Here is a 23,189-nt window from a genome sequence, read left to right as displayed (position 1 = left end):
GTAAAGCTGAATAACCCAGGGGAAATGCTTTACACACTGAATCTGCATCAGAGGTTTTTGGAATAAATCTGTTTTACCCAAATGACTGCACGTGGTACTTAGCTAGTCTGGAGACTTAAAAATTAACAGGCATTTCATTTTGCTCAAGTTCATCTCAAAAAGCAAACAAATTGGACATCAGTGGTTTCTATCGTTTCAAAGGCTGGATAAAATCCTGTGATAATGATCTGACACAATTCCTTATCGTGGGCAGCTGCTCAGACACTCACCTGCTAACAGCTCTTCTTCACCATTAAACTGAGCTGTGAAGCAACAGTTTTATTGAAATATCCCACATACACCTAATCCCACCTCCATCTCAAACCCACACCTCTCTGCAGAACAACTCAGTGACCAACTTTTCTGGCCTCAGAGCTGAACTGGAGTACTCACCAATTCAGGATTGCATTTCCTGTGGCAGATGGTAAATCAATACTCTGCCTGCCTGCATTGTGCAAACATGTCTTGTTTCATCTGTGAAAGGCTTTAGCAGACAAACTTGGCCAATTATTTCGTTTTCTGAATTACATTTCATTAAACCAATGTGCAAAACCACTGACATGTGAGAGCAGCAGCAGGAAACTCATCTGAAAATGCAAAATGTTCCCATTTTCAGGGCTGCTCTTTATGCCAAAGATTATTTTCCTGCAATAAAATACATCGACAGCAAACTTTCAGAAAACTAAATAAGTTAATTTATAAATCAAGCATTCCTATGGTTAGCTTTGGGTGTGTTAGAATCTTACATCCTTCACTCAGTTTTTTTTGACAGGTAACTGCTATAGAATAGTAAATTAATACATTTCCAGAAATGCACTAACACTTTAAAGGGTGTGAATAAACTCTCATTTTTGATGCTTGAAGGGTCCACAGCTGTGTGTATTTTACAACAGAGCCTCACATCAGTTCCAGGGAAGAGCAAATTGCTAATGTGTTCTCTGAACTTGGGTAATGGAAAACAATTCAGCTCAAAGCCTGCCTCTCCTCCCAGCTGAACACATCTAATGTGCACAGCAACATAATGGAAACTATGCCCTCCTAAAATTAGTCTGAACAAGTAGCAAGTGATGACTAAATAATTCTGAAGCCTCACTGACAAAGAAATTCAGTCCAGCAGAGTTAAGTTCTCAACATATTAACACAGAATGTGTTATGAAACAGGACTCACCCGTGCTGGCCCCTGGAGGAGGTGCAGCTCCACTGGATCCCAGAGAAATGCACCTGCTCAAATCATCTATTTTCTCTCACTCATTCTCATTGTTTCTTGCTTTTAAAAAATCTCCTTTTGTTTAAATACCTAACAATGACACATTCCACTCTTCCCTGTTTATACCAGTGGGAGTTCTGCACACTTCAGTGATCACATGCACCTAATCTTGAGCCTGCAGTTGCTTGGTGGCATTCAGTTAACTGGGAACTCCGGAAAAATGTGCTAACAACCAAAGATTGCTGCATAACAATCACAACCTTAGGGGAAAAAATCAACAGAAACCAAAGAAATGTTTGAGCAAGTGACCAGCTACCGATGGAAGTGCTGGGAATTCTTTCCTACCTTAAAGAAAATAAAGTGTGCATGAATGTGAAATCCAAAACTGTGTAAAACATAGAGGTAGCAGGAAAAAAACCAAAAACCCTATCTTAAGAAATAAAACAGAAAAAGATAATCCCTCAACAAAGCAGAGTTGGGTGTATTTAAAGGATTTTCCTCTATACCAAACAAGAAATATCCATCCAGCAAGATCTGATGAACACAGGGAAGAGTCTGGAGTGAAAAGACAGTGGGCTGGAGAGTTTGAAGAGTCTGATTCATTTGTACTCACGTTGTCAGGTGTTTGGCTGCTGAAATAGCAATGAACTTGATTCATCTCACAGAACAAAAGGCCTTTCACACCAGTTCTCCCCATTCTTTGAGGCAAACCCACAGGAATCATCCGTAGTGGAATAAAGTTGGAAATACATTGGATTCTCAGCTCAAGCAGCTGGAGGAAAAGGACCTGACTTCAGCAAATGTCCCTGAGTTACAGTGAAAGGCCAAGAAGCTGCCTTCAAACATGAAGCACTTTGCCTTGCTCACATTATTATAACAGAACTTCTGAATATAAAAAAGCATTTAGTAAAAATTTTATTTGAAATGTAGCATGAATCCGTAACCATCAGCATGAAACCATAACAGGTTCACAGAGAATTTGTACAATGTGCCATGTAATTCTATACATGCTCCCCCCTCCCCTTTTTATTCAGTCATTATCAAACAAACAATAGTTAGACAGGAATAGTAAGCATTCACTTCCAAAAAGAAAACTTTGGCATGTATACAACCGGCTAGTTAAAAGTAAACAGTGGTAGATTCAAGTCAGAAAGCCCCACTCATTTTGTTTCACAGCATTTTTGCTCAGGATGAAGCTCACCAGCACTACTTTCTAGTTAATATAAAAATGAGGATTTTTTTCAGTCCTGAACACCCTGTTACAGGAGAAAACATGTTAAGAGAGATGTGAAACAATCAACTTAAAACTTTAAAAGGTGTCAGCTTCAAACAAGTTTAGGTCAAAGGGATTTTGCACACATTGGTTTGGTCATGAATAAAACTTTAAAAGGTTTGCTCATGTTCCTGAACTCTGAGCTATTCACCACTTGGCACCACTGAACTAGAAAAAGCAGTTTGCTCAGAAGTCATGTCCACTGCAGGAGTGTCAGAAAAATGTAAAGTTTGCACTGGGCCCATCTTCTGTCTTGAGTTTCTGTCACTGCTCTTGGCCCCTCACATACCTTCCTAGTCATCTAAAAAAGGAGGGAAAACTATTTGCAAGGCATTTCTTCCTGGCATACAGCAGACAATGCTTCCATTTCAAAAACCAGAAAGCAATGAAAGAACCCTGAATTATTAATAAGAAAAAAAACAAGCCTCCTTTGAGAAGAATTACTGGTGATTCTCCAAGTACTTACAAAAAATACAGTATTTATACAACTTCTCCAGAACTATTATAATTAACATATTTTAATGTAATACTAACAAAATAAATCCAGAGATACAAATGGTTGCACTTCAAAGCAGGAATATCTACCCCAGATGTTGATTTTGCTGCAATTTCATTATTGCTGTGGAACAGAGGGTGGTTAAGTCATGTCAATAGGAGCCTCTCTTTCTTATACACATCAGAGTATTTAATTTGGAAAATGTTCTCCAGCAAGTTAGAATACATTTAGTGTAATTTTTACAGTTCCTGCTAAATGTTTGTGATCCAAAGTTGACTGAACCATGGTGCAACAGGGCACAAATGGCAGAAGAGCAGAACAAGTAGAGGAGCTCAAGGCAGACTCACTACTTCTTATTCCTGGGCTTCAGCTCTTCTGCTGCATTTCGCAGAAAAATGTAGTTTTTCTTCTGTGGATTATAGAATTCATGACCCTAAAAATAAAAATAATCTACATTTACTCTCTTCAAAGATAAAAATATCATTCTCATTTAAAATGTAAGAATATGAATATTCCATCAGTTTGGTTTATTAAGATTTAGTCTTAAATCCTTTAAGACCAGATATTGGGCCACACTGGTGGAGGAGGAACAGCTTACTTGAACAACCAATTACAAGAACTATAAAATAAAATTTAAGAGACTCTTACTCATTTTTGAAGTATAAAATATTTTAAATTTAAAAATAACCATGTATCTCTAAGTTCTACTTTAGAGATTTAGCCTAAGAACTCACTATGATTGCTTTTAAATGTCATTCAAGGCAGAGAAAAACTAAACCTTTAATGGCCAGCCAGCCTCACTTTATATTTTCTATCTTTTAAAGACATATGGTCACATTTTTACAAAGTGAGGCCCAAGTTCTACAGGCAACTGCAGAGTTTTCTGTTTCCCAGCTACATATGCAAATGTCCTGTTTTGCATATCATTTACATACACATTACCAAATTAATACCCAAGTATCCAACTCAGGGAGAGCAAACACCAATAAAGCTACTGAGGTCCAACATCAAGTTGGAAATTACCAACGCTGTGGACAAGAAATGGTTCTGGGAAGGAAGGTCAGTGCTTAGCACCAACTGGTTTTACTACTCAATACTGGTTTTACAGATCTGAAAAGTGACACTGCAGGCTGCCCAGGCATCAGGACTGAAGAATTCATCTGCCCTGGCACCAACAAATATTTTAATGTGGGCAGAGGACTAAACGCAATGCAGTGAATTAAAATTTAGCTCTCTGTGGCATGCAGTTGAGTTGATCTATGTGATTTCTGCACTCATTCCATTCAAAACCACAAGGAATATCCTCCAAGCACCATGAAAATTAGTTACATTTCAAGCTTGCTGCCCTCCCTCCTTAAGCTATCAGGAAGAATTGATTTTCCACAGATCATGGCTTGCTGTGGTTCTGCTGCATCTGTATTGTTAAGTGTGGAAGAGAAATACATAAATAAGCACTATCAAATGTCTCACTAAGTGGCAGTGAAAATTTAATACAGAGCATTCAAACACTGGGATAAGTGTTTATAATCACAGTCACAGCTTTTCTCCCTGCACAAGCAGCAGAGATGTGCATTTCCCAAGCTCTGTGGGAAGCTGTTACGGTGTCACTGCCCTGTGACACTGCCCACAGCACAAGGTGTGTGAGCAATCAGAGCAATCTCTGAATCAGGGAATTTACATTTTGCTCATCCACATTTGTAAACCAGCATCGTTTAGCAACCTTGTCCAACTGAAGCTGAAACACCACAAATTCCCAGTTTCAATGTTACACTTCATCAGGAAGCCAAAAAGGCCATTTTAAGTTCTCTTAGAAATCAGAAAGATTCACCCACTACTTATAAAAAACAGCAAAAGCCTCACAAAAAGAAGAGTTTTAGTTGTTAATTCAAAGTATAACCATGAGTCCAAGCCCTTCTTACCTTTGACCAATCATAGCTGGAAGCATAAGCAAATATATTGCCATTGTGGTTGAAACAACAAGCAGATATTGGCTGGTCCAGCTGCTCTGAGGTTTTTAGCTTTGTCCGTGCATCTTTATCCCAAAAGCTGAATCTGCCATCAGAGCCCACTGTGGCCAGAGTGCCATGGACAGGGTGGAATGCAATCCCATTGACCTGCAGAACCACAGAGAACATCCTGTAAAACACCATGTGAAACACCACCCATGGCAACAGGTGATGGCAACACTCACAGAAGATGTGCTGAAGTCTACAAGAGTAAATACACTCAATTTCAACTAGATACAGCTCTTAATTTTTAACATTTTTTTGGAGAAAAAAAAAAAACCAAACCAACCAAAGAAAAACCACCAAAGCAACAAAAAACCACCATCATTTTGGCCTAGTAGCTAATAATTCAATGCATAATGCCATTACACAATTATTGTTTCAATATCTGCAAAATTAACAAGTGTCAACACTACTTGTTGCCAAGCAGATTCAGTGAAAGGTTGATCTAGTGCTTGTTTTATGGGAAGTTTTAAAATTTGCCTTTCCTCTTTGACTATGGCAGGTTTTTAAATGTGTCAAAGACAGCCTTGGGCAAGATGAAAGGTCAAGGAGAACAAGCAACTCAGAGCCAATTTTACATGAGGAGGGTACAGTGCCTATGTGACACTTGTTGGATACTCACAGCATAGATGTCCTGAGGTGCTGATGTGTTTGTTCCATTGGAGCGATGGCATTTAAAAGTGAAATTATCTTTTGCACTGGAAAGGAAATTTAAAAGATTTTTTAAAAAAAGGCTTTTTAATTTCATCACTGTGAACTGAGCAATAAAGAGAAGATGTTTTATTGAATACTTACGGGTTTGGGGGGTTGATATAATGGATAGCTACTCTGCCTTCAATACTTCCAAGGGCAAATCCAGTTGGTTTGTTCACTTTGTCTTTGAAAATAGCAACACAGCGATGCTGAATTTCAGAAAGACACAAAGGACTTTTAGAGACATCTTTCCCACAAGGACACAAAGCCTCAAAGTCATCAATGCAAGGTAGAGCAAAACCACCAGCAAGGTCAAGAGATAGCTCAAATTACTGTTGTCCAAATTCTCAACAGATTTAAATTTCTACATCCTTGTGAAGATCAGCAACATATCAATGGCAAACCAGGTCACTGCCATGCTAAGATAACTTGGTTTTGAAACACTGCACATTTTTACAAAAAATGTCAAGCCCAGAATGTCAAGGATCTGTATAAATACAATTATTATTTACCTGGTGTTTCAGAGGAGATTCTATCCTTCTAAATTCAGAAGGTTGGTTCTCTAACTGATAGACTATCAAACCCCTTTCTGCAGTGGCCACAGCTGCCATTGGATGAACCTGGATAAGGTTGTAAAACAGGTTGGAAGAGAGACACTTGTGTTAATTGCATGGCAGAATACCCTGAGGAACTTAAGGAATGAGAGGGAGGGAAATAGGAAGCAGATAAAGAAAAAAGTTCATTTATTCACATATCTTCAAATACAACAAGTCAGCTTTTCCCTGCCACTAAGAAATTAAACACACCAAAAATCTTCTAATTAGAGCTGGTTCTTCCAGTGTGAGGTGCAATGGTGGTTTACAAACTTGCCCAGAACTAAGGGTAGGTCAGTCCTCATGCTGAGTTTTATGATGTTAAAGGAACACCAAGTGTGTTTTATATGATGGAAATCCCTATTTTCCAGACCAAGATCAGATTATGTTCTAGTACTACAATCCCACAGACAACAAACACTAACAGTGCTCAAGTCCTGTCCTACAGAAGCTCCCAAAATTCATTCCTACTCCCAGTTACCCAGCTAGCAGCAGTTTACCACATGTCCTGACTTACCACATCTGCACAGTAGCACCTTTCAGGGAGCTGCAGTGTCATCATAGGTGTTGGTGAACGGGTATCCCAGAACTGATGGGAGCAGAGACATAAACAAACTTACACTTGGAGCTCAGGAAACACTTTAAATTACTACAGGAGAAAGAATATAACTGTTTCATTCTTGTCATAGTCAGAAAAGTGCAACTCTCTGAAGTGAGGCCATTCTATTAATTATTAGAGCTCAATAAAATATTTTCACTTCACATAAATATTTTTATACACAAATTACTAAAGCACTTTGTGTCCATTTGTTCAGGTAAATATCATACCTTTAAAGTTTTATCCCAGCTTCCTGTCATCACACAGCTGTAATTTGGTGCTTTAATCCAGTGGATAGTCTTCACAGGAGCATCATGCTGAAGAAAGAAAGGACAAACATGCAAGAAGCAATCATTAAAGGGACTAACTCTTCTTAAATTATAACTAGTAATTAATTTTAATCACTGCAATTACATATTCTACTAACAGACATTAACTTCTAATTTGAGAATGCAAATTGTAATTCTGTTATTGCTGCAGTAGAAAGCTGGTTTTTGTGAATTGAATGACTTTTTAAAAATTTTTTGCCCCTCTAACGCAGCAGGGTGACTTAGTGAGATCACTGCAGCAGTGGGAAGAGCTCTCAAGTAAAACAGAGGAAAGAGGTGCACAGGGTTTCTAAATCACTCTGATCACCTGTTCAGGTGCACTTCACTATCTAAAAAGTATAAACATTAGAAAGATAGCTTTTAATAAAAATAGAAAAAAATACATTTAGTACTTTGGGGTTTACTTACTTGTGCAATCTGAATTGCTTGATTACTGTTGAGATCCCACATTTTAGCAGTTTTATCACAGGAAGCAGTAAATACTTTACTCCCATCCTAAAACATAAGAATAAAACCAAGAGATTAACAGGCCCTATGGGAAAACTGTCAAGTGTTATTCTCTTCTAGCAACACTGTAACATCAATGTAACATATGCAGGAATTGCAAGAAAAAGAAGAAACATAAACCCAAATTTATTAATAACTATGTCATAAAAGAACAAACAGTGCTAGTTTTATCTAGCTTTTAATACACTTTTACACTCACTTTTAGCCTTCTTATATCCATGCCAGGCTATCCCTCCAGGACACTCTCAGCACACATTTACAGCAATTTAAGTCTATGCAATAGCCATGGGCTGCAGCTACATGAGGCACTCATCTGCCTGCAAACCACACACCAATTTATGTAGATTTTTGGTTAAAAATGTGCATTTGTTTTAAAATAACAACATACATCACTCCAGCAGGCATCTAGTACAGGCCCTGTGTGCATCTGCTGAGCCTTTGGAATTGTCTGTCCATTATCCTGAACTTCCCAGCAGCGAACCTGTAACAGGAGAAACAAATGCAGATAAACCATATTAACAGGAATTTTAAGAGACTTGTCTTGAAGACCCCAGCTTTAGTTTATCCAACAAAAAGTATGGTTATAAATACCAAAATCCTTTTTTTTTCAGAACTAGTGATACCTTATTTTTCCTGTTTATGTTCTTTTCACCTGTAGAGCCAAAACTGAATCCCACAACTTCAATTCCACCTTTAGAGTGCCTTGCAGACCTGTAACCCCTCACCACACTGTCCTGGAGAACCCTTAACCCTCAGCTAGGCAGAACACAACACTTAGAAAACATGTCCACATTTGTCTTCCCTCCCTGGGAAGGGATCTCTTCCTTCAAACCAAAATAACCTGTTATGATAACTTATCAACAACTTAATCTTTCTGCGTTTGCGCTGTCAAAGTGGATGAGTTGTCAACTATGTTAGACTCAGTGCCTTGGCACCAGACATAAATTCTGCAGTGTTTCAGCACGTTAGGTTTTCAGGTGCCCTGCACGAGTTTTTAAGATCCCATTTTGCAGTTTAGACACTTTATTCATCTGCATGTCTAACTGAGAATACTCACATCATTTGCCCACGATCCTGCAATGAGGAAATTACCCGGCAGCGTTGGTGGACTAAACGCTAAACAAGAGATGCTGTCATCAGGTGGAGATGTTACTTCAATATCCTACAAAGGACAGGAGACAACTTTTGAAAACTGTGAACTGAGCTCTTATTACTTCTATAAAATGAGTCAGTAGGTCCCGCTGAGACAAACTGCCACGCACAGCAGCACAGGGGGCTGACACACGTACCTTCATGGGGTTGTGGTTATCTGCTGTCGTGCTGCCAAACATGCTGGTACCTCCGGTACCAAACCCCGACGTGGCTCCGAACAGACTCATCCTTGCCCTGCGGAGAGTCACAGGCTGAGCCCTGCAAGGCCCTCCAGCGTGCTCGGGGCGTCTCACCGCAGCCACCACACCAGCACGCCGGGCTGCCTCCCAGGGATACACCAATATACCGAACAAAATACAGTGAAATAAAATAAATACATAAAAGGATACTTGTCGTTGCTGCTGGATCCCCCACACCCCACGGCTGCCCGCCCTGCCGCGGATCCCTGGCAGCCCGAGCCCGGCCAGGGTGCCGTTCCTGCGGCGCACACCCACCCGGAGCTCCTCGCACACCCCACCCGGAGCTCCCCGCCCACCCCCGAGGCCGCGGCTCCGCGAGGCTCCCTCAGGCCGGCGGGCGGCAGCCGGGGCGGCCCCTCGGGCGCTGCTGCGGAGCCCCCTCACGGGCCGGGCCGCCCTCACGCACCGGTGCGGGGCCCGCTCGGGCCCGGGCGCTGCGACGCGGGGCGGTGAGCGCGGGACGGGCCGCGCGTGCTGCGCAGGCGCCGCGGGGCGGGGCCGCGGCTGCGCCCTGGCGGGGGGGCCCGGGAGGCTCCGGCGGGGCCCGGTCCTGCCCCGCCCCGCACGGACACGGGCGGGCCGCGTTTGCTGGAGCGGGGAAATAGTTTCGTGTTCTTGGTGCTGCTTGTGGCAATGTACCTGAGCCACAGGTGACATCAGCGTCCTGTGGTGCGGCGGCTGCTGGAGCAGCGCTGGGTTTACAGTGCCTGTTGTAACTCTGCCGCTGTACTGTCAATAAAAAGGACGTTTCGTTCACGTTTAATACTGGTGGAACAGTCGTAGAAAAACTCAGCTAAATAAATCTACTGAAAATAGCATCTGTAAGATCCATGCTGATGACTGTGGAGATCAGTTTTGGAGGAATTTCTATGCAGTCAGACTCCCTCACATATAAATTAATGTACACTTCAATCACCACGGTTTTCTGCTTCTCTTTACTGTTTTATAGCCGACTCAATAAATAAAATGGACAAGGGATTCTGTTATGATGTGCATTATTAACAGGATTGTTTATTAAATTCTTAATCAGAAACATCCACTTTCTTATTTGTTCATCGAAGACAAATATTAATTTGATTGCTGGAAGATTTATAGCTTCTTGAGATATCTGGCTTTTAGATCTGAATTTACAGTGAACACAAAACCCCACACTGCTGTACCTAAAATAATTTCCAAAAAGAGGCATGTACAATAAATCCTTAAGCAAGTCTTTCACTCCCTTCAAATATAAAGAGCTTGGTACAGCATCATGCAGTACTCTAAGACAGAAAGCAATTCCTGGATACATTTTTGAACTTCACGTTTTTCTGGCCAGAAAGAACATATTTCATTATCTTTTCTATGTGTACTATTGCATTTGGCACTGTTTCACAGCAGAAAACACAGAATGGAAGTAGCAGTAGTCTGCAAAAATCATAATTACTCTTATAGTTTGAACAAAGAAAAAGAGAAAATGATACTCTAGGTACAGAGGTAAAGAAACTGAACAAGAAACTGAAAGATACTCCTTTGTCTCTGCACTTTTTTTCCTGAAGTGCAGTCAAATTAAATCAATTTGTAGAAAACATTTCATTTGCAGAGCAGCATTCACAGCCATCCACCAAACTGCAGCTTGTTTGGTAAATAGACTCTGGACAGGTAATCTGATGAGAGAGAAGTTAAAACTTGAATTTCAGCCTTCAGTTTAGACGCTGCCATAATTTCCAGCTAAAAGAGGAAAAAGGAAAAAAAAGAGAAAAATTAATGCGTGCAGGAAGTTAAGTAAAATTCTATCCACTCATTGTATGTGCATGTAGAGCTGTACAGATGTTCAGAGAGACATCCCAGGCTTTCTCTAACTTGCCTTCTTTTAGGGCTAAAAAAACTTTATCTGGTTCTGCTAAGAGAATCCTAAGAGCTTGTCAGATGTAGGATTTGTCCTTGAGGAGTAAGAAATAGAAAACAGTAAAGTTGATACAAACCTCTTTTTTCCACAGTGGCTGACAAGCAATGTAAGGTCTCTTTTGAATGCTTGCTAATTTATTTTCATCTTGCTTTGTAAATGGAATCAAGGCATCTTTGCATATGTTTAATCTGCAATGAAAATAAAATTCTTACATTTTCTCACACACTTAAAAATATATTTGTCTATCTTATTTGCTTATAATAAACCAAAATAATGCAGAAGAGTTAATTTAAATGGGTTTTTGTGCAGTAAGTCACATTTCCTGTCTGTGAAGCAGAAGGATACTTCTTTTTCTCCTGAGGTAACAACTCACCTCTCGAGATCAGATGGAAGGAGACCAAGCCACTTGACAGAGGGAACAGTGAGGTGATGGGCCTCAAAGGACATTGACTGAAAGAAGAAAGGTCAGCTAGAACATTCTGTGATCTTTAGATTAATTTAGGATTTCCTTGTTCCATTTCTCTGCTGGACAGTTCCCCCATCTGCTCCTGCCCTCTGCCTTCACCTGTACCTGCCTGCCTTCCACTTCCTTGCTGCTCTTCCATGATGTTCCACACTAACACAAGTATCCCTAAGCAAATTCTCACTCCAGAATAAAATCTTTACCAGCATCACATAATTTTGTGGAGAATCTCCCATCTCACCATTAGGTTCTCCTCCTCCCAAGGTCCCTCCAGCCTTTGTTCCTCTTCTAAGGCAGAGACAAATCTAAATGGTGAACCCTTTTCTATTTGGACTGTCTGAAAACTGCCTGTGCAGCAGAGAAAAACTGTGAAATATGAAACACCTGCCATTACTATCCAGTTTCTTTTTATTGCAGGAAGAAGCTGTTTCTGCAGATACACAAGGCCTAAAAATCACCTCTTTGTGTTGAAGCAAAATGGTGAAAGGCAGCACCCATTGTGACAAAGGCTGTAGCATTTCATGCATTCCAGCTTCCAGGCTGGGCTACAAAACAATGTATTTGAAGGGGAAAAAATATACTCACCACAGATCCATATTTGTAGACACACATTATTTCTACACCTGGGTTGCAGAATAGCAAAAGTCAAGTGTCTGTTTGGCTGCACAATGGGCATGTTTAAAGAGACTCTAAAAAATTAGTTTTATGGCACAACAGTTATAGCTTTATGATTAGTGAGGTTCTTATGGTTTACATATATATTTTAGATTATGTCAAAACAATCAGAATCTCAGCATGTGAGATATAGTTAAATGTTTCACACTATTTGTGTGCAGGCAATTCAAACCTAAGGATAATCAGCTCTTTTACACATTGTCCAACATCTCTTATTAAAAGTGTCTTTCTCTATCCTGTGTAATTAATATCTCTTAGTACTATTTCTTTGAGCTGCTGCTTGTCACTTTGCAGTAATCTCCCTAATTTCAGGTGGGATCAATGTAGAGACATCGCCTCCTGATTGTGTTGGATTTCTGAGCTCTCAGAACCTTCCCATAAAAATGGGAAAGGACATTCTAAACAAATTTTGCTTTCCTTTCATGCCTTTGAACCTCTACAGATTTACCATGTGGATCTGCATCCATAAGGGTGAAAATAGGAATTTGAAAAGAATCCCACAGCTTCCTGACCAAAAGTCGTGTATTAAGATCTGGTATGCCTCTTCCCTAAAGAAATAAAAGAAAAGCAGACGGTTTTAAATTAACTGAAACAACATCTGGCTGCATATGTGTTTACATTTGCCATTTAAAAGCAAGCAAACAAACAAAATGCTGGCAGAAACATTTCTCCAGCAGCTGTTTTGCAGGGAAAGTTCTACGCTGCTATTTTGGCTTTGTGCAGAGGGAGGGCAGGCTGGGAGCAGCTGGGCAGGTGTTCTGGGTTCTGGGCACTGCAGAAACATCAGACAGTCCTCTGTCCAAGGAATTAATTTGTAAGGTCTGGGAGTTGATGTATAGATGTACCCTGGTGTCTGCATAGGCTGGTGTGAGAAGGCCACTTTTTTATCGTAAAAAGTTAGTTATGGCACTAATGGAACAATATAAAACAAGTCCTTGCTGTGCCTGACTGAAGCTGGACCATTTGTGCCATAGCACAGTGGAAGTGCTTATCTCTTGGTGGAATGTTTTTTCCTCATTGTGTGCATATTTCATTTACACATTCCTGTTAATTCCCCTGGCTCCATAGCTCTTTCAGTACAATCCAAGATCAACCAATTCTGTTTCATTTGGGTTTGCAAAACCTCAGGTCCTGAAGGACAAAAGGTCACTCAACAGCTGAGCCTTTCTGAGGCTGAGCAGCAACTTTGCAGCAGCACAGGAAGCTGCTGAGCTACCAAGATCTAAGGAGATGTTTGGAGGAAATCAGTCTTTAGAACATGCATTTCATATTTCTATGAGGATAATTAAATTTTAAAAATGATTTGTTAAATATGTTTCATATTGATTTTATTATGGCCTTTTGCCCATGTTTGAGCAGCTCTACAATGCTAAAGTATTCCTTAAATGAGGTGTAGCTGGAGGGTATGAAATACAAGGTGCATACCGTGATCATGATACATGGGGACACTTTATTGAAGAAGTCATCATCCAGGAGCCTCTGGAAAGTCGCATCTTTTTCTACAATTAATATAAATTTGGCATGTGAAGTTAAATCTTTTGTGTTAAGGCCAGCTGCATGTAAAATGATCCATCACACCAATCAATTAAAACCAACTGCTCTAAAATACCTGTTCTGGAGCCAAGAGCAGTGATCATGACTCAATTTCAGAGCCAACAAGGAAAGCAAAAATTACCAGAACGTTGTTTGGCTTGGAATATTCCTTGTTTTTACTTTCTTTTTTTCCATCTATGATTAGAGTTCATGCTCAAAGGATACTTTTAATTCCTTGAACATTAGATGGCACAGTGACTGCCTAAAACAACAAAAACGAGATTAATCATTTTAAATCAAGAAAATGATATATTTTAAAATAACAACATTAGCTAATGAAGGACACGATTTCATCCTGAAATCACCATTCCTCCTCTGTGTGCAAGATCAGTTCTGACATTTTCACCTCTTTACAAGTGTATTCAACCATTCATATGCACTATTGTGCAGGGGTCTAGGAGTCCTCCTGTCATAACAAGATGCTTTTCAAAAGTATTTGTGCCACTGTTGCAGAAAATTGTTCATCCTAGGGCCATGATGGAAATAATAATACCCTGATTAGTATTTTATCTGTCTTAGCCAGAAAAAAATGTCTGCTTGGTATAAAGATTGCAAATTTAATACAGACGTAAAACATTTAAACATTCTTTTTGTAAGACCATTAAATTCATTCTTTTACTGACCTCTAACCTGGTTTTATGAGTATTCTGGAAAAACAACTTGAAGACATGGTGATGTTTACTTTACATCTTCAATTAGGATTGGCTGAATCTGGCAAGCATATGGATGAGAAAACAGGAACTGGGGGAAGAACTCAGTCAAAGAGAATGTATATATGGAAGTGTGTGGTCTGTTTTAACTCCTGGCTGTAAATCACCCCCAGTGCCAGGGTGGAACAACTCAGCAAATAAAAATATGGAGATCAGTAAAATGGGACTTAATGCTTATGGGCAGCTAAGGTTGCCTTTCAATTTTTGAAATTTTGACCAATTAAGGCTTACAATGAACACATTTTTTTTAGAAAATTATGACAATAGTCAGCAAGTCTGAGTTTTATTTCTGCTTTCACACTCTGGACTGCTGTAGAAAAAACTTTGAGGACTAGTCCAGTTGAATCTCACCTGCTTAAACCAATTTTGTCTTGTTTTCTCTCTCTGTGACAGAAATGCTGTGTTCAGAGTGCCCAGGATTCCTTGCTTCAAGAACACTCATTTGACAGAGCACTGTAATATAAAGCCTAAAATATATAATATATACACCTTCCTCTGCTAGGATCCCATGGCAGAAGGTAGTGCTAAAAACCACATCCAAAGATTTATTCCTGGTGAGTCTAGAGCTAAGCTTCAGAATTACAATACTGTTAAGAATATTTTCATCTGTTTCATTCACCCAGGTTTTAATGCCTCAGTTTGCCACAAGCAGAGGTTTGTGTAATAAATGTGCACTGGAAGCTGAGCTACAGGGAGTGCAGGATACCTTGTACAGGCAGATGCTATGGATTGTGTTTGTGGTTTATGATACCTACTGTTGCACTGCAGGTACAATTCACTTTTGTACCATCTTCCTCTGTGTAACTTAAATTACCAGCAACAAAACCTTTAGTTGTAGCCAGCTGGGAAAAATAAAGTTGTACAGAGTAAATGGGGAGTTACTATATTGCACAGACAAAGCAAGAAATCTCTGAAAAGAATCCTCACTTTTATACACTAAGCAGTGCTTTGTCCTCATGGACATAAGGACTTACTTAAAATAAATTATTTTAGGTATGGAGGAGCCCTTGTTCATGAGATACAAGTCAATTTGATGAGTAATTACATTTTTGATGTACTTTAAGTTTTCATTTAACCCCCAAATTATCAATTCATTTGAGTAGAAACTTGTAAACTGGTGTCTTGCACTCTGAAGTTTAAGCACTGCCTCCACTAGATGATAACAAAAGCCCCTGTGATTTTAGCTGGAAGTTTGTCCCAAACCCTTTGGAAAAAGTAAACTATGAATTTTCTGTGAAGAAAAAAAACCTTTTGAATGCCACAATAAATCATAACCAATGAGACTTTTTATTTTAACTATTCAATTCTAGCTGACAACTTTTTGTGATATTTCCCCTTTCAGTTTAATCAGTTTAATAAATTTGGAAATAATGACAAAAATATTGACAAGAAGCCACTCACTACATGTAGACTTCTCCGAGGTATCTTAAGCATGCAAGAAATGTCATTGATTATTTGGTCCACAACACTCTGGCTTCCAAACAGGACAGTATCTGAATAATATATATCTCTATCAAGACAAAATATTGTATTTGTAATTATAATACTGAAACAGCTGCAGGCTCATGAGCATTTCTTAGTTAAGCAGATAAACTTAAAGCATCCTATGTACAGGAATCCTGCAGGTTTGCATCCTACAGGTTGATTTTCACAAAAAACATACTTAAAACACAGCTTTAGTTGAAATTGCAGAAATTGACTCTGTTACCTTTTAGTTGCATAAGTGTTGCTCTGCACCATCTTATAGATCATTGATAATATTTTGAGCATCAGAGCTGAAAAAAGTATATTTTACAAAATATTCTATCAGTTTTCAGAAATGTATATACAATAATTTGTCTTTATATGAGACCATATTTGTGTCCCATAAATAAAAGTTTGAAATGTACTGTGAAAATACAGAGAGATTGTACTATCCAATAGACTCAGTAATTTCTAGCATAATGAGAAAAAATATGAGGGAATTAAGTGAGAAAATATATGCACTAATATCCAGGCCAAGAAATGAAATGACTGAGTTAGAAAAAGAAATGAGCTTATTGTCTGCATTCCAAGATTCCTTTCCTGGCCAGCTTTTTGAAGAGGGGTGATGTTTTTACATTAAGACTTATTGAATATGCCTTTAGTTGATATCCATTAAGGGAGGGGAGAAACTCTAAGAATATTGTATTAATTTCACTGTCACTATAATTTAATAGAGGAAGAAAGAGAAAAGCTGAAAGGCTGATCATAGTATCAGGTTATATCTGCCACACACTTCCAAATTGTAGTGCATAATATTTTAATTTTTGGGTGTGTTATGAACTTGGAAACTAAGGAAAAAAAAAGAAAATCCCAATAACTCTGATTTTGACTTTTTTTTTTTTTTTTTTTTTTTAACTTACCAAATCTTCTTGCTGATTGAGGGCAGTCACTTCTTATTTGTTTCGTAGTACAACCTGGTATCATCTGCAGACCTACAGAATCTTTATATCTGACATAATGCAAACAACCACAATGAACTGCAAACTCCCTGAGCACAGGTAAATTGTTCTCTGCAAGGTAACTCAGGCTCAGAAACCCCTTTGCTATGGTCAAATACAGCAGTGCCATTTTCAGACTCACACAGAAACCATCAGCTTGGGGTGGCCAAAGGGAAAAGGCAGCAAAGAGTTTCTCAAGAAGATACTTCAGGACTAAGTTAAAGTATAAAGTAGGTAAGTTTCCAGACAAAAATAAAGGCAAGAAAAGTATTTTTAGAACTGTTAATATATCAGTAATTATTTAGTATGAAAACAAAGGAATAAATGAGAAGAAAAAAATCTGAATCATTATTAAAATCAAAATCATCTGACACAAGTGACTTTCTGATGCATAAAAAGGTGTTACTATTTCAGAATATAATAATATTATCGAAATTCCGCCCTTAAATTATTATCAGGATAACTTAGTTCTGTTATTAAATGTTGGAAACAAAAAGGGGGTGTATCCTACTCTCTAAACAGTTGTTTAACCTAAAATGGGCTCCACTATTTCATGCTTCACCATTTCACATCTGAAAGTGCACATTTCACCAAAATAATCAGTTATTTTCTTAAGGACTCTTCATTATTTTACTTAAAATTAATTTAGTGCCTTATGATCCTGCCTATAAAGCATTCTTTTTCATTTCAGAGTTTCGTATGCACTTTTAAAAAGTGCTGGTGGTTTAACATCTTTAATTTTATCCCAAAGCACGTCACGTTTCCAAATTCGTTTGTCCAAGGTTTTGCTCCGTGCGTCCTTTGGGTGGCAGAGCTGCACAAACCTACAGGGACAGCTCGGTGCAGCATCTGCCTGCCAGCTTTAAAGTGACTTTATTGCCTTTGTGTCGCAACATTCTAAAGTTATTTGTGCTTTTCGATTGCCTGCTCCCAACACTGTGGCTGAAAAGGAGGAAAACTGTAATCCAGAGTGTCCTGAAGTAGTCTCAGGTAAAACCTGGATCACTCCCGTTCTTCCCAGGACTGTGCCTACTCCAGCAGAGTCATTTGCTGTTACATTTCTGAGGTTACACTTCTCCACCAGAAATAATAGTTCTGCTCTTTTTGATGTGATTGATGACTCTTATTTTTAACATACTGTGATCTTAACTCCTTTTAATTTGAGCATTTCCCCCCATATGTGTTCAGATGGTAACATTTGTTTTTCTAGCATGGAATGCCATTTCCCCGAAGACTGCCAAAAATTGCAAAACTTTGTAAGAGTATTTTAATTTTACAGACATCTGAGTGAAACATTTTTGTCAAACTATCAAGACACAAACCATTAAATTCCCTGGAACCTACAAGCTTTTCATTTAACTGATTACCTTCAGGCCCCTCAGGTTTTTTGATTGGCAGAAGTTTATTGTTCTCATTAAATGAGTATTCCCCCAGAGTGTTACGCCTGGAGAGTTTGCTGTGCTTCCTCAACCTTAAATGTTTGTAATGTGTGCACTTACAAGCACCTCTCAATTTTATCAATCTGAATATCCTTTAACCCACTGATGTCCAAACCTCTGTTTGTGTCTTCCTTTATTCTTTTGCTTATGTATTGTAGAAATAATCTAATCTCAGGTTTGGGGATTTTCAGTTTAAATGAGCTCCTTGGAAAATTACTGCTGCATAAGGAACTTCTACAAATCACAGAATGTGCTATAAAGGGGACAGGTTTCTTTTTCTCTGATCCTGTCTAGGTCAACTGGTAGAAGATCTGAAATTTAGATAATGTACTGGAAACTGGGTTTGATTTATTTTGTTGGTAATGATCTTAGAACAGCACACAGGTAAGAAACACTGCAGGGAGAGGTGAAGAATAAAAGAAGTTTATCATTATGATTTTAAGAAATATGATACCAAGCAGAAAAAAGGAAAAGAGGATGCACTCAAAGGGTTTGAAGGACAGAATTGTCAGTAATTTCTTCCAGCCTAAACCAGTTTTTTCACTCTTAACACAACCTATCATTTCTGGTTTCTCCTGCTTCCAGAAAAGGATTGTTTATAGGGCCTCCCCTTCCTTTCCAACTCCTATTGCAGTAGTTTTACATTTCCTTTTGTGCTATGGTCTGCTATTACTTAATACATGGTGCCTGTTCAGAGTGGTCACTAAGCAATGCTTTTTATTTGTCCATTACTTTTTAGAATTATTTCTTGATTCTAATGCTTATAGAATGATTATGTATGATTAACTTATCTGGAAGTTACATAATTAAATTCATATTCATGGCATTTATATTAATAGAAGGCAGGACTTAAATATTTGCTACTTACTCTATGTTCCTCCAGTCTGATCTGTTAGCCACTGTGAGAACAGGAGCTTTTTTTTGGGCCAGGCTTTGAAATACACCTTGGATAACATTTTCTATTGCTTCAAGAACCTCAGAACTGAAATAAAGAGAATTAATGACACAGATCATATGACAAAATCTAGTTCTACTTTAAGTTTTATCAACTCTCCCCACTCTTGCAAAAATCATGTGAGCCAAAACTGCTTACAGCATACTTTTTTTTCAGAGATGTGAGGAACACTTTCATTTTTTAATTTTGTTTTGCTCAGTTTCCCTAAAACCTTTGTCTTTCCACTGCAAATGCTTGACTAGAGGACCCAATTTAAAGTATATTTCTATTCAATCCTGTAACCATCAAATTTTTCACCAGCTGAACTTCTAGACCAACTGGCTGGTTTGTGACTAATGATTAATGTTTTACTATAAATGAGGTAATATTGGCTTTGGCCATGATTTTGGCAAAGTTGTTTGTAAATGCTATAAATTTAAAAAGTGTTCAAGAGTACAAATACTTCCTCTTGTACCATTGCACATTAACCTTTTGATCTGCTGCCCTGAACAAACTGTTAAGGATTTTAATTACATGAAGGCTCAGTCTCAACAGATGTACTATGGAAAGAATCAAATCTGTATCTTTCACCTAAAAAGACAAAGTAGCCTTGCAGCAGATCCCTTACAGCGAAACTCCAGGCTGGTTTGAGTGTTATGACAGATGCTTTTTATTTTCATAAGCAATCTGACTCCACCATTTCAGCTGTCCTTAAAATTACAAGTGTATTCTGCACTATCCTGAGTCTAGGTAGGAATTAAAGAATTCGTGGAATTTATTTTAGCTCAAAGTTTTATCAGCAAAAGTCCAATTTTGTCATTAAGTAATATACAGAGAAAAGATGAGTCAATACCAGTGCATGCCACACAGAATGAATTATCTCAAATCAGCAAGAATAATTTTTAAAATGAAGCAGAGTCTCCTTAAGCAATAATGAGCTGTCACTAAAGCTCCCTTCTATCAGCTGTATATGTTTCTTCCATTTTATAGCTCAGCTTCCACACTCTCTCCACTTTGCTGAAACTGGATTATACATTTTTAGAGCAAGTTAAAGTTCCAGCAGATCAAAAAATAGTGTTGAAGACAAAAGAAATCTGCATGGGCAGATGGATGAAAGAACAGATAGGTAGGAATTCTAAATTATGTCATTATTTTGATACTCATGAATATTTTACTAATTAATTTGATCCTGTCCACTTTAATGATCTTAATATTCCAGGTGTACTTCAAAGTTTGCTGCAAGTCCAGGTTTCTGTTCCAATCCCAATCTCCCCACTTGTTAGCCAGCAGAAATTGGAAATGTATGATGTAAAATGCAAAATAGGAGGAAGAGGACAGGAAGTCTCCATGCACCCCGTGCTGATATTCTGTCTCTTTTTGCAGAGATTATCTGAATTTTAACAAGCAAACATATGACACTGGCCAAGGATGCCTGCTTAAAATTCACTGTGGTTTAGTTAACAATGACATCTGAGCAGAGAAAGGGCAGGTGCTGCACAGCTCACAGGGTTGGCCTGATCATTTCTAACAGGTTGCAGCAGAGTGGATATTTGTTTCTATATGGAAGGAGATCAGATCTTCAACATAAATAGCATAAACTATTCATATTATAGCACCTTTAGCAAACTGGCTAGATACACAAAAGAAACAGTTACAAATAAAAATCTGCAATGTAATAAAACAGGACACTACAAATCTTAGAACTGTGCATCGCAAAAGTCATGAGCCAGAGACCAAGAAATCTCCAAATAATAATGTCAATTTTCTTTTCTTTTTAAAATACCTTCACGATGCTCCCAGGCTGTTCTAGCTGCTGAGGCTGATATACTGTGAGCAGAAAGACTCTTTAAAAATCGAGGTTTTTTGTTGGTGTAGTTCAGTATGCTCGTTTTGTCACAGTTTTCTGTATTTCTGTAGCCACAGACTTTGTGGAGAGGTCTGAGGGAATGAAGATGCTGTTTGCAATCCAAGACCCCGTTTGTTTTTGTATTGGATTATGTTTTTGCTTTAGCATGGGCCTGTTTGGTGCAATAGTGCATTACCACAGCAAGAGAGTAGAGGTGCTATTTTTTACGTTTTTTACCTGGGGACGTGGCTCTCCTGACCAGACAGACTTGTTTTCCTGAAGCTGGCCTTGTTCCCAGCTGGAGTTTCAGTGGAACACGGATTGTGCTGCTCCATTAAGCCTGGTGCAGGTCAGTCCAGTTCTCTGGATAAGGAAGAAGCACTGTTAAAAAGAGACTAAAAGGTTATCACAAAAATTGGAGATGGCTCTTCTGCTTGCTGATGTAAAACCCATGACCTGAGCTCAAACCACAGGGTCACGGAGAAAAGGCAGAAATTTGCTGTAGAAACCAAAGTCGAGGTTTTCCCTCCCTTTATAATGAGCACACCTTTCCTGGCCAGCTGAGGGCTTTTCCTGACCGACTTAGAGTTTCTCCCACCCTTCCAGACCAACCAAGGGCTTTTCCGATCCTAACTGCCCAACTGAGAGATTTTTCCAATTTTCTTAACTGACCAAAGGCTTTTCTCACCCTTCCAGACCAACCAAGAGCTTTTCCTGCTCTTCCTAACCAACCAAAGGATTCTCCCACTTTTCTTAATTAACCAAGAACTTCTCCTGCCATTCCAGAATGACTGAAGGCTTTTTCTGGCCTTTCTGATGGACTGAGGGTTTTTCCCTCCCCTCAAGACCAGCTGAGGCTTTTCCCGCCCCTCCTGACCTGCTGAGGGTTTTTCCAATCCTGATTGCGCAACTGAGAGATTTTTCCAATTTTCTTAACTGACCAAAGGCTTTTCCCACCCTTCCTGACCAACTATGAGCTTTTCCTGCTCTTCCTAACCAACCAAAGGATTCTCTCACTCAATTAACCAAGAACTTCTCCTGCCATTCCAGAATGACTGAGGGCTTTTTCTGGCCTTTCTGATGGACTGAGGGTTTTTCCCTCCCCTCATGGCCGGCTGAGGCTTTTTCCGCCCCTCCTGACCTGCTGAGAGCTTTTCCGATCCTGTCTGCCCAACTGAGAGATTTTTCCAATTTTCTTAACTGACCAAAGGCTTTTCCCAGCCTTCCTGACCAACCAAAGGATTCTCCCACTCAATTAACCAAGGCCTTTTCCTGTCATTCCAGAATGACTGAGTGTTTTTCTGGCCTTTCTGACCATCTGAGGCTTTTCCTGCCCTTTCTGCCCTGATTGCCCAACTGAGAGATTTTTCCACTTTTCTTAATCAACCAAGGTCTTTTCCCACCCTTCCTGGCTGACCAAGGGGCTTTTCCCACCTTTCCTGATTTTCCAAGGGTTTTTCCCTCCTTTCCTCACGGACTCCGGCTGCTCCTGGTTCCTGAGGGCTTTTCCCGCCTTTTTTTGATGGACAGCTGGTGGCCCCGCCCACCCTGAGGGGCCGCGGCCTGCGCTGGGCGCTGACCCTCAGGCCTGTCCGGGGTCAATGTCTGACCACAAACCCCAAAGATTTCTACAATAAACCCAACCTGGCTGGCTGGGAGGTGGCCACACAGCCCTTCCTCATTGTCACCATCCGCGCAATGGGGTCATGATGGTTCGTTTGGCCCCAGGGTGCAAAGGACAAATGAGAGGGGACTAAAGTTTTACTCAGTGCCAACAACTCAGTTTGTGATAGAGGGGAGAGAGAGAGAGATAAAGGAAATGAAGTAAAAGGGGAGAGAGAGAGAGAATGGAGGAATAGCTACCAACGGATGGGATGTCGTCCTTGGGTCATCCATCGATGTCTTCCATCCATGGGGGGAATAGATCTCTGAAGTCTCTTCAGAAAGTCATCATTTTATGGTTCTTATCCAAGGCGAGTGGCCTCTGGCCAAAAGGTGGGGAGATGTGTGGACTGTTGTGTGTGGGACCTGTCACTCTGGGAAGCAG

The 23,189-nt window shown here is 39.5% G+C and overlaps 2 protein-coding genes across 3 annotated transcripts; both read right to left on the bottom strand.

Annotated features, from left to right (window-relative positions):
- Positions 1-2,138: 2,138 nt before the first annotated feature.
- On the bottom strand, positions 2,139-9,611 carry RAE1 (ribonucleic acid export 1). 2 transcript variants are annotated; one of them, XM_033075208.2, is made up of 12 exons: positions 9,542-9,611; positions 9,034-9,130; positions 8,802-8,906; positions 8,133-8,225; positions 7,646-7,732; positions 7,139-7,225; positions 6,828-6,899; positions 6,230-6,337; positions 5,820-5,926; positions 5,647-5,722; positions 4,935-5,129; positions 2,139-3,448 (listed from the first exon to the last, which is right to left on the bottom strand). In XM_033075208.2, exons 2-12 carry the CDS (start codon positions 9,121-9,123, stop codon positions 3,362-3,364), a joined length of 1,107 nt encoding a protein of 368 aa, XP_032931099.1. In that variant the 5' UTR covers positions 9,124-9,130; positions 9,542-9,611; the 3' UTR covers positions 2,139-3,361. The 2 variants fall into 2 exon arrangements, with proteins under 2 accessions (XP_032931099.1, XP_032931100.1); XM_033075209.2 differs by lacking the exon at positions 9,542-9,611 and adding an exon at positions 9,432-9,447.
- Positions 9,612-10,722: 1,111 nt separating this feature from the next.
- SPO11 (SPO11 initiator of meiotic double stranded breaks) lies at positions 10,723-21,477 on the bottom strand. Its single transcript, XM_033075174.1, has 13 exons — positions 21,380-21,477; positions 19,231-19,344; positions 16,846-16,934; positions 16,170-16,236; positions 15,863-15,971; positions 15,217-15,303; positions 13,917-13,953; positions 13,584-13,693; positions 12,607-12,706; positions 12,069-12,106; positions 11,394-11,470; positions 11,097-11,208; positions 10,723-10,842 (listed from the first exon to the last, which is right to left on the bottom strand). The coding sequence occupies exons 1-13, from the start codon at positions 21,475-21,477 to the stop codon at positions 10,723-10,725; spliced, it is 1,158 nt and encodes a 385-aa protein (XP_032931065.1).
- Between the last annotated feature and the right edge of the window lie 1,712 nt (positions 21,478-23,189).

Source organism: Catharus ustulatus, chromosome 17 (genome assembly GCF_009819885.2).
Source record: "Catharus ustulatus isolate bCatUst1 chromosome 17, bCatUst1.pri.v2, whole genome shotgun sequence".
Lineage (NCBI taxonomy): Eukaryota > Metazoa > Chordata > Aves > Passeriformes > Turdidae > Catharus > Catharus ustulatus.
The sequence above is the reverse complement of the archived record's forward strand: the minus strand, read 5'-3'. Positions and strand labels throughout refer to the sequence as shown.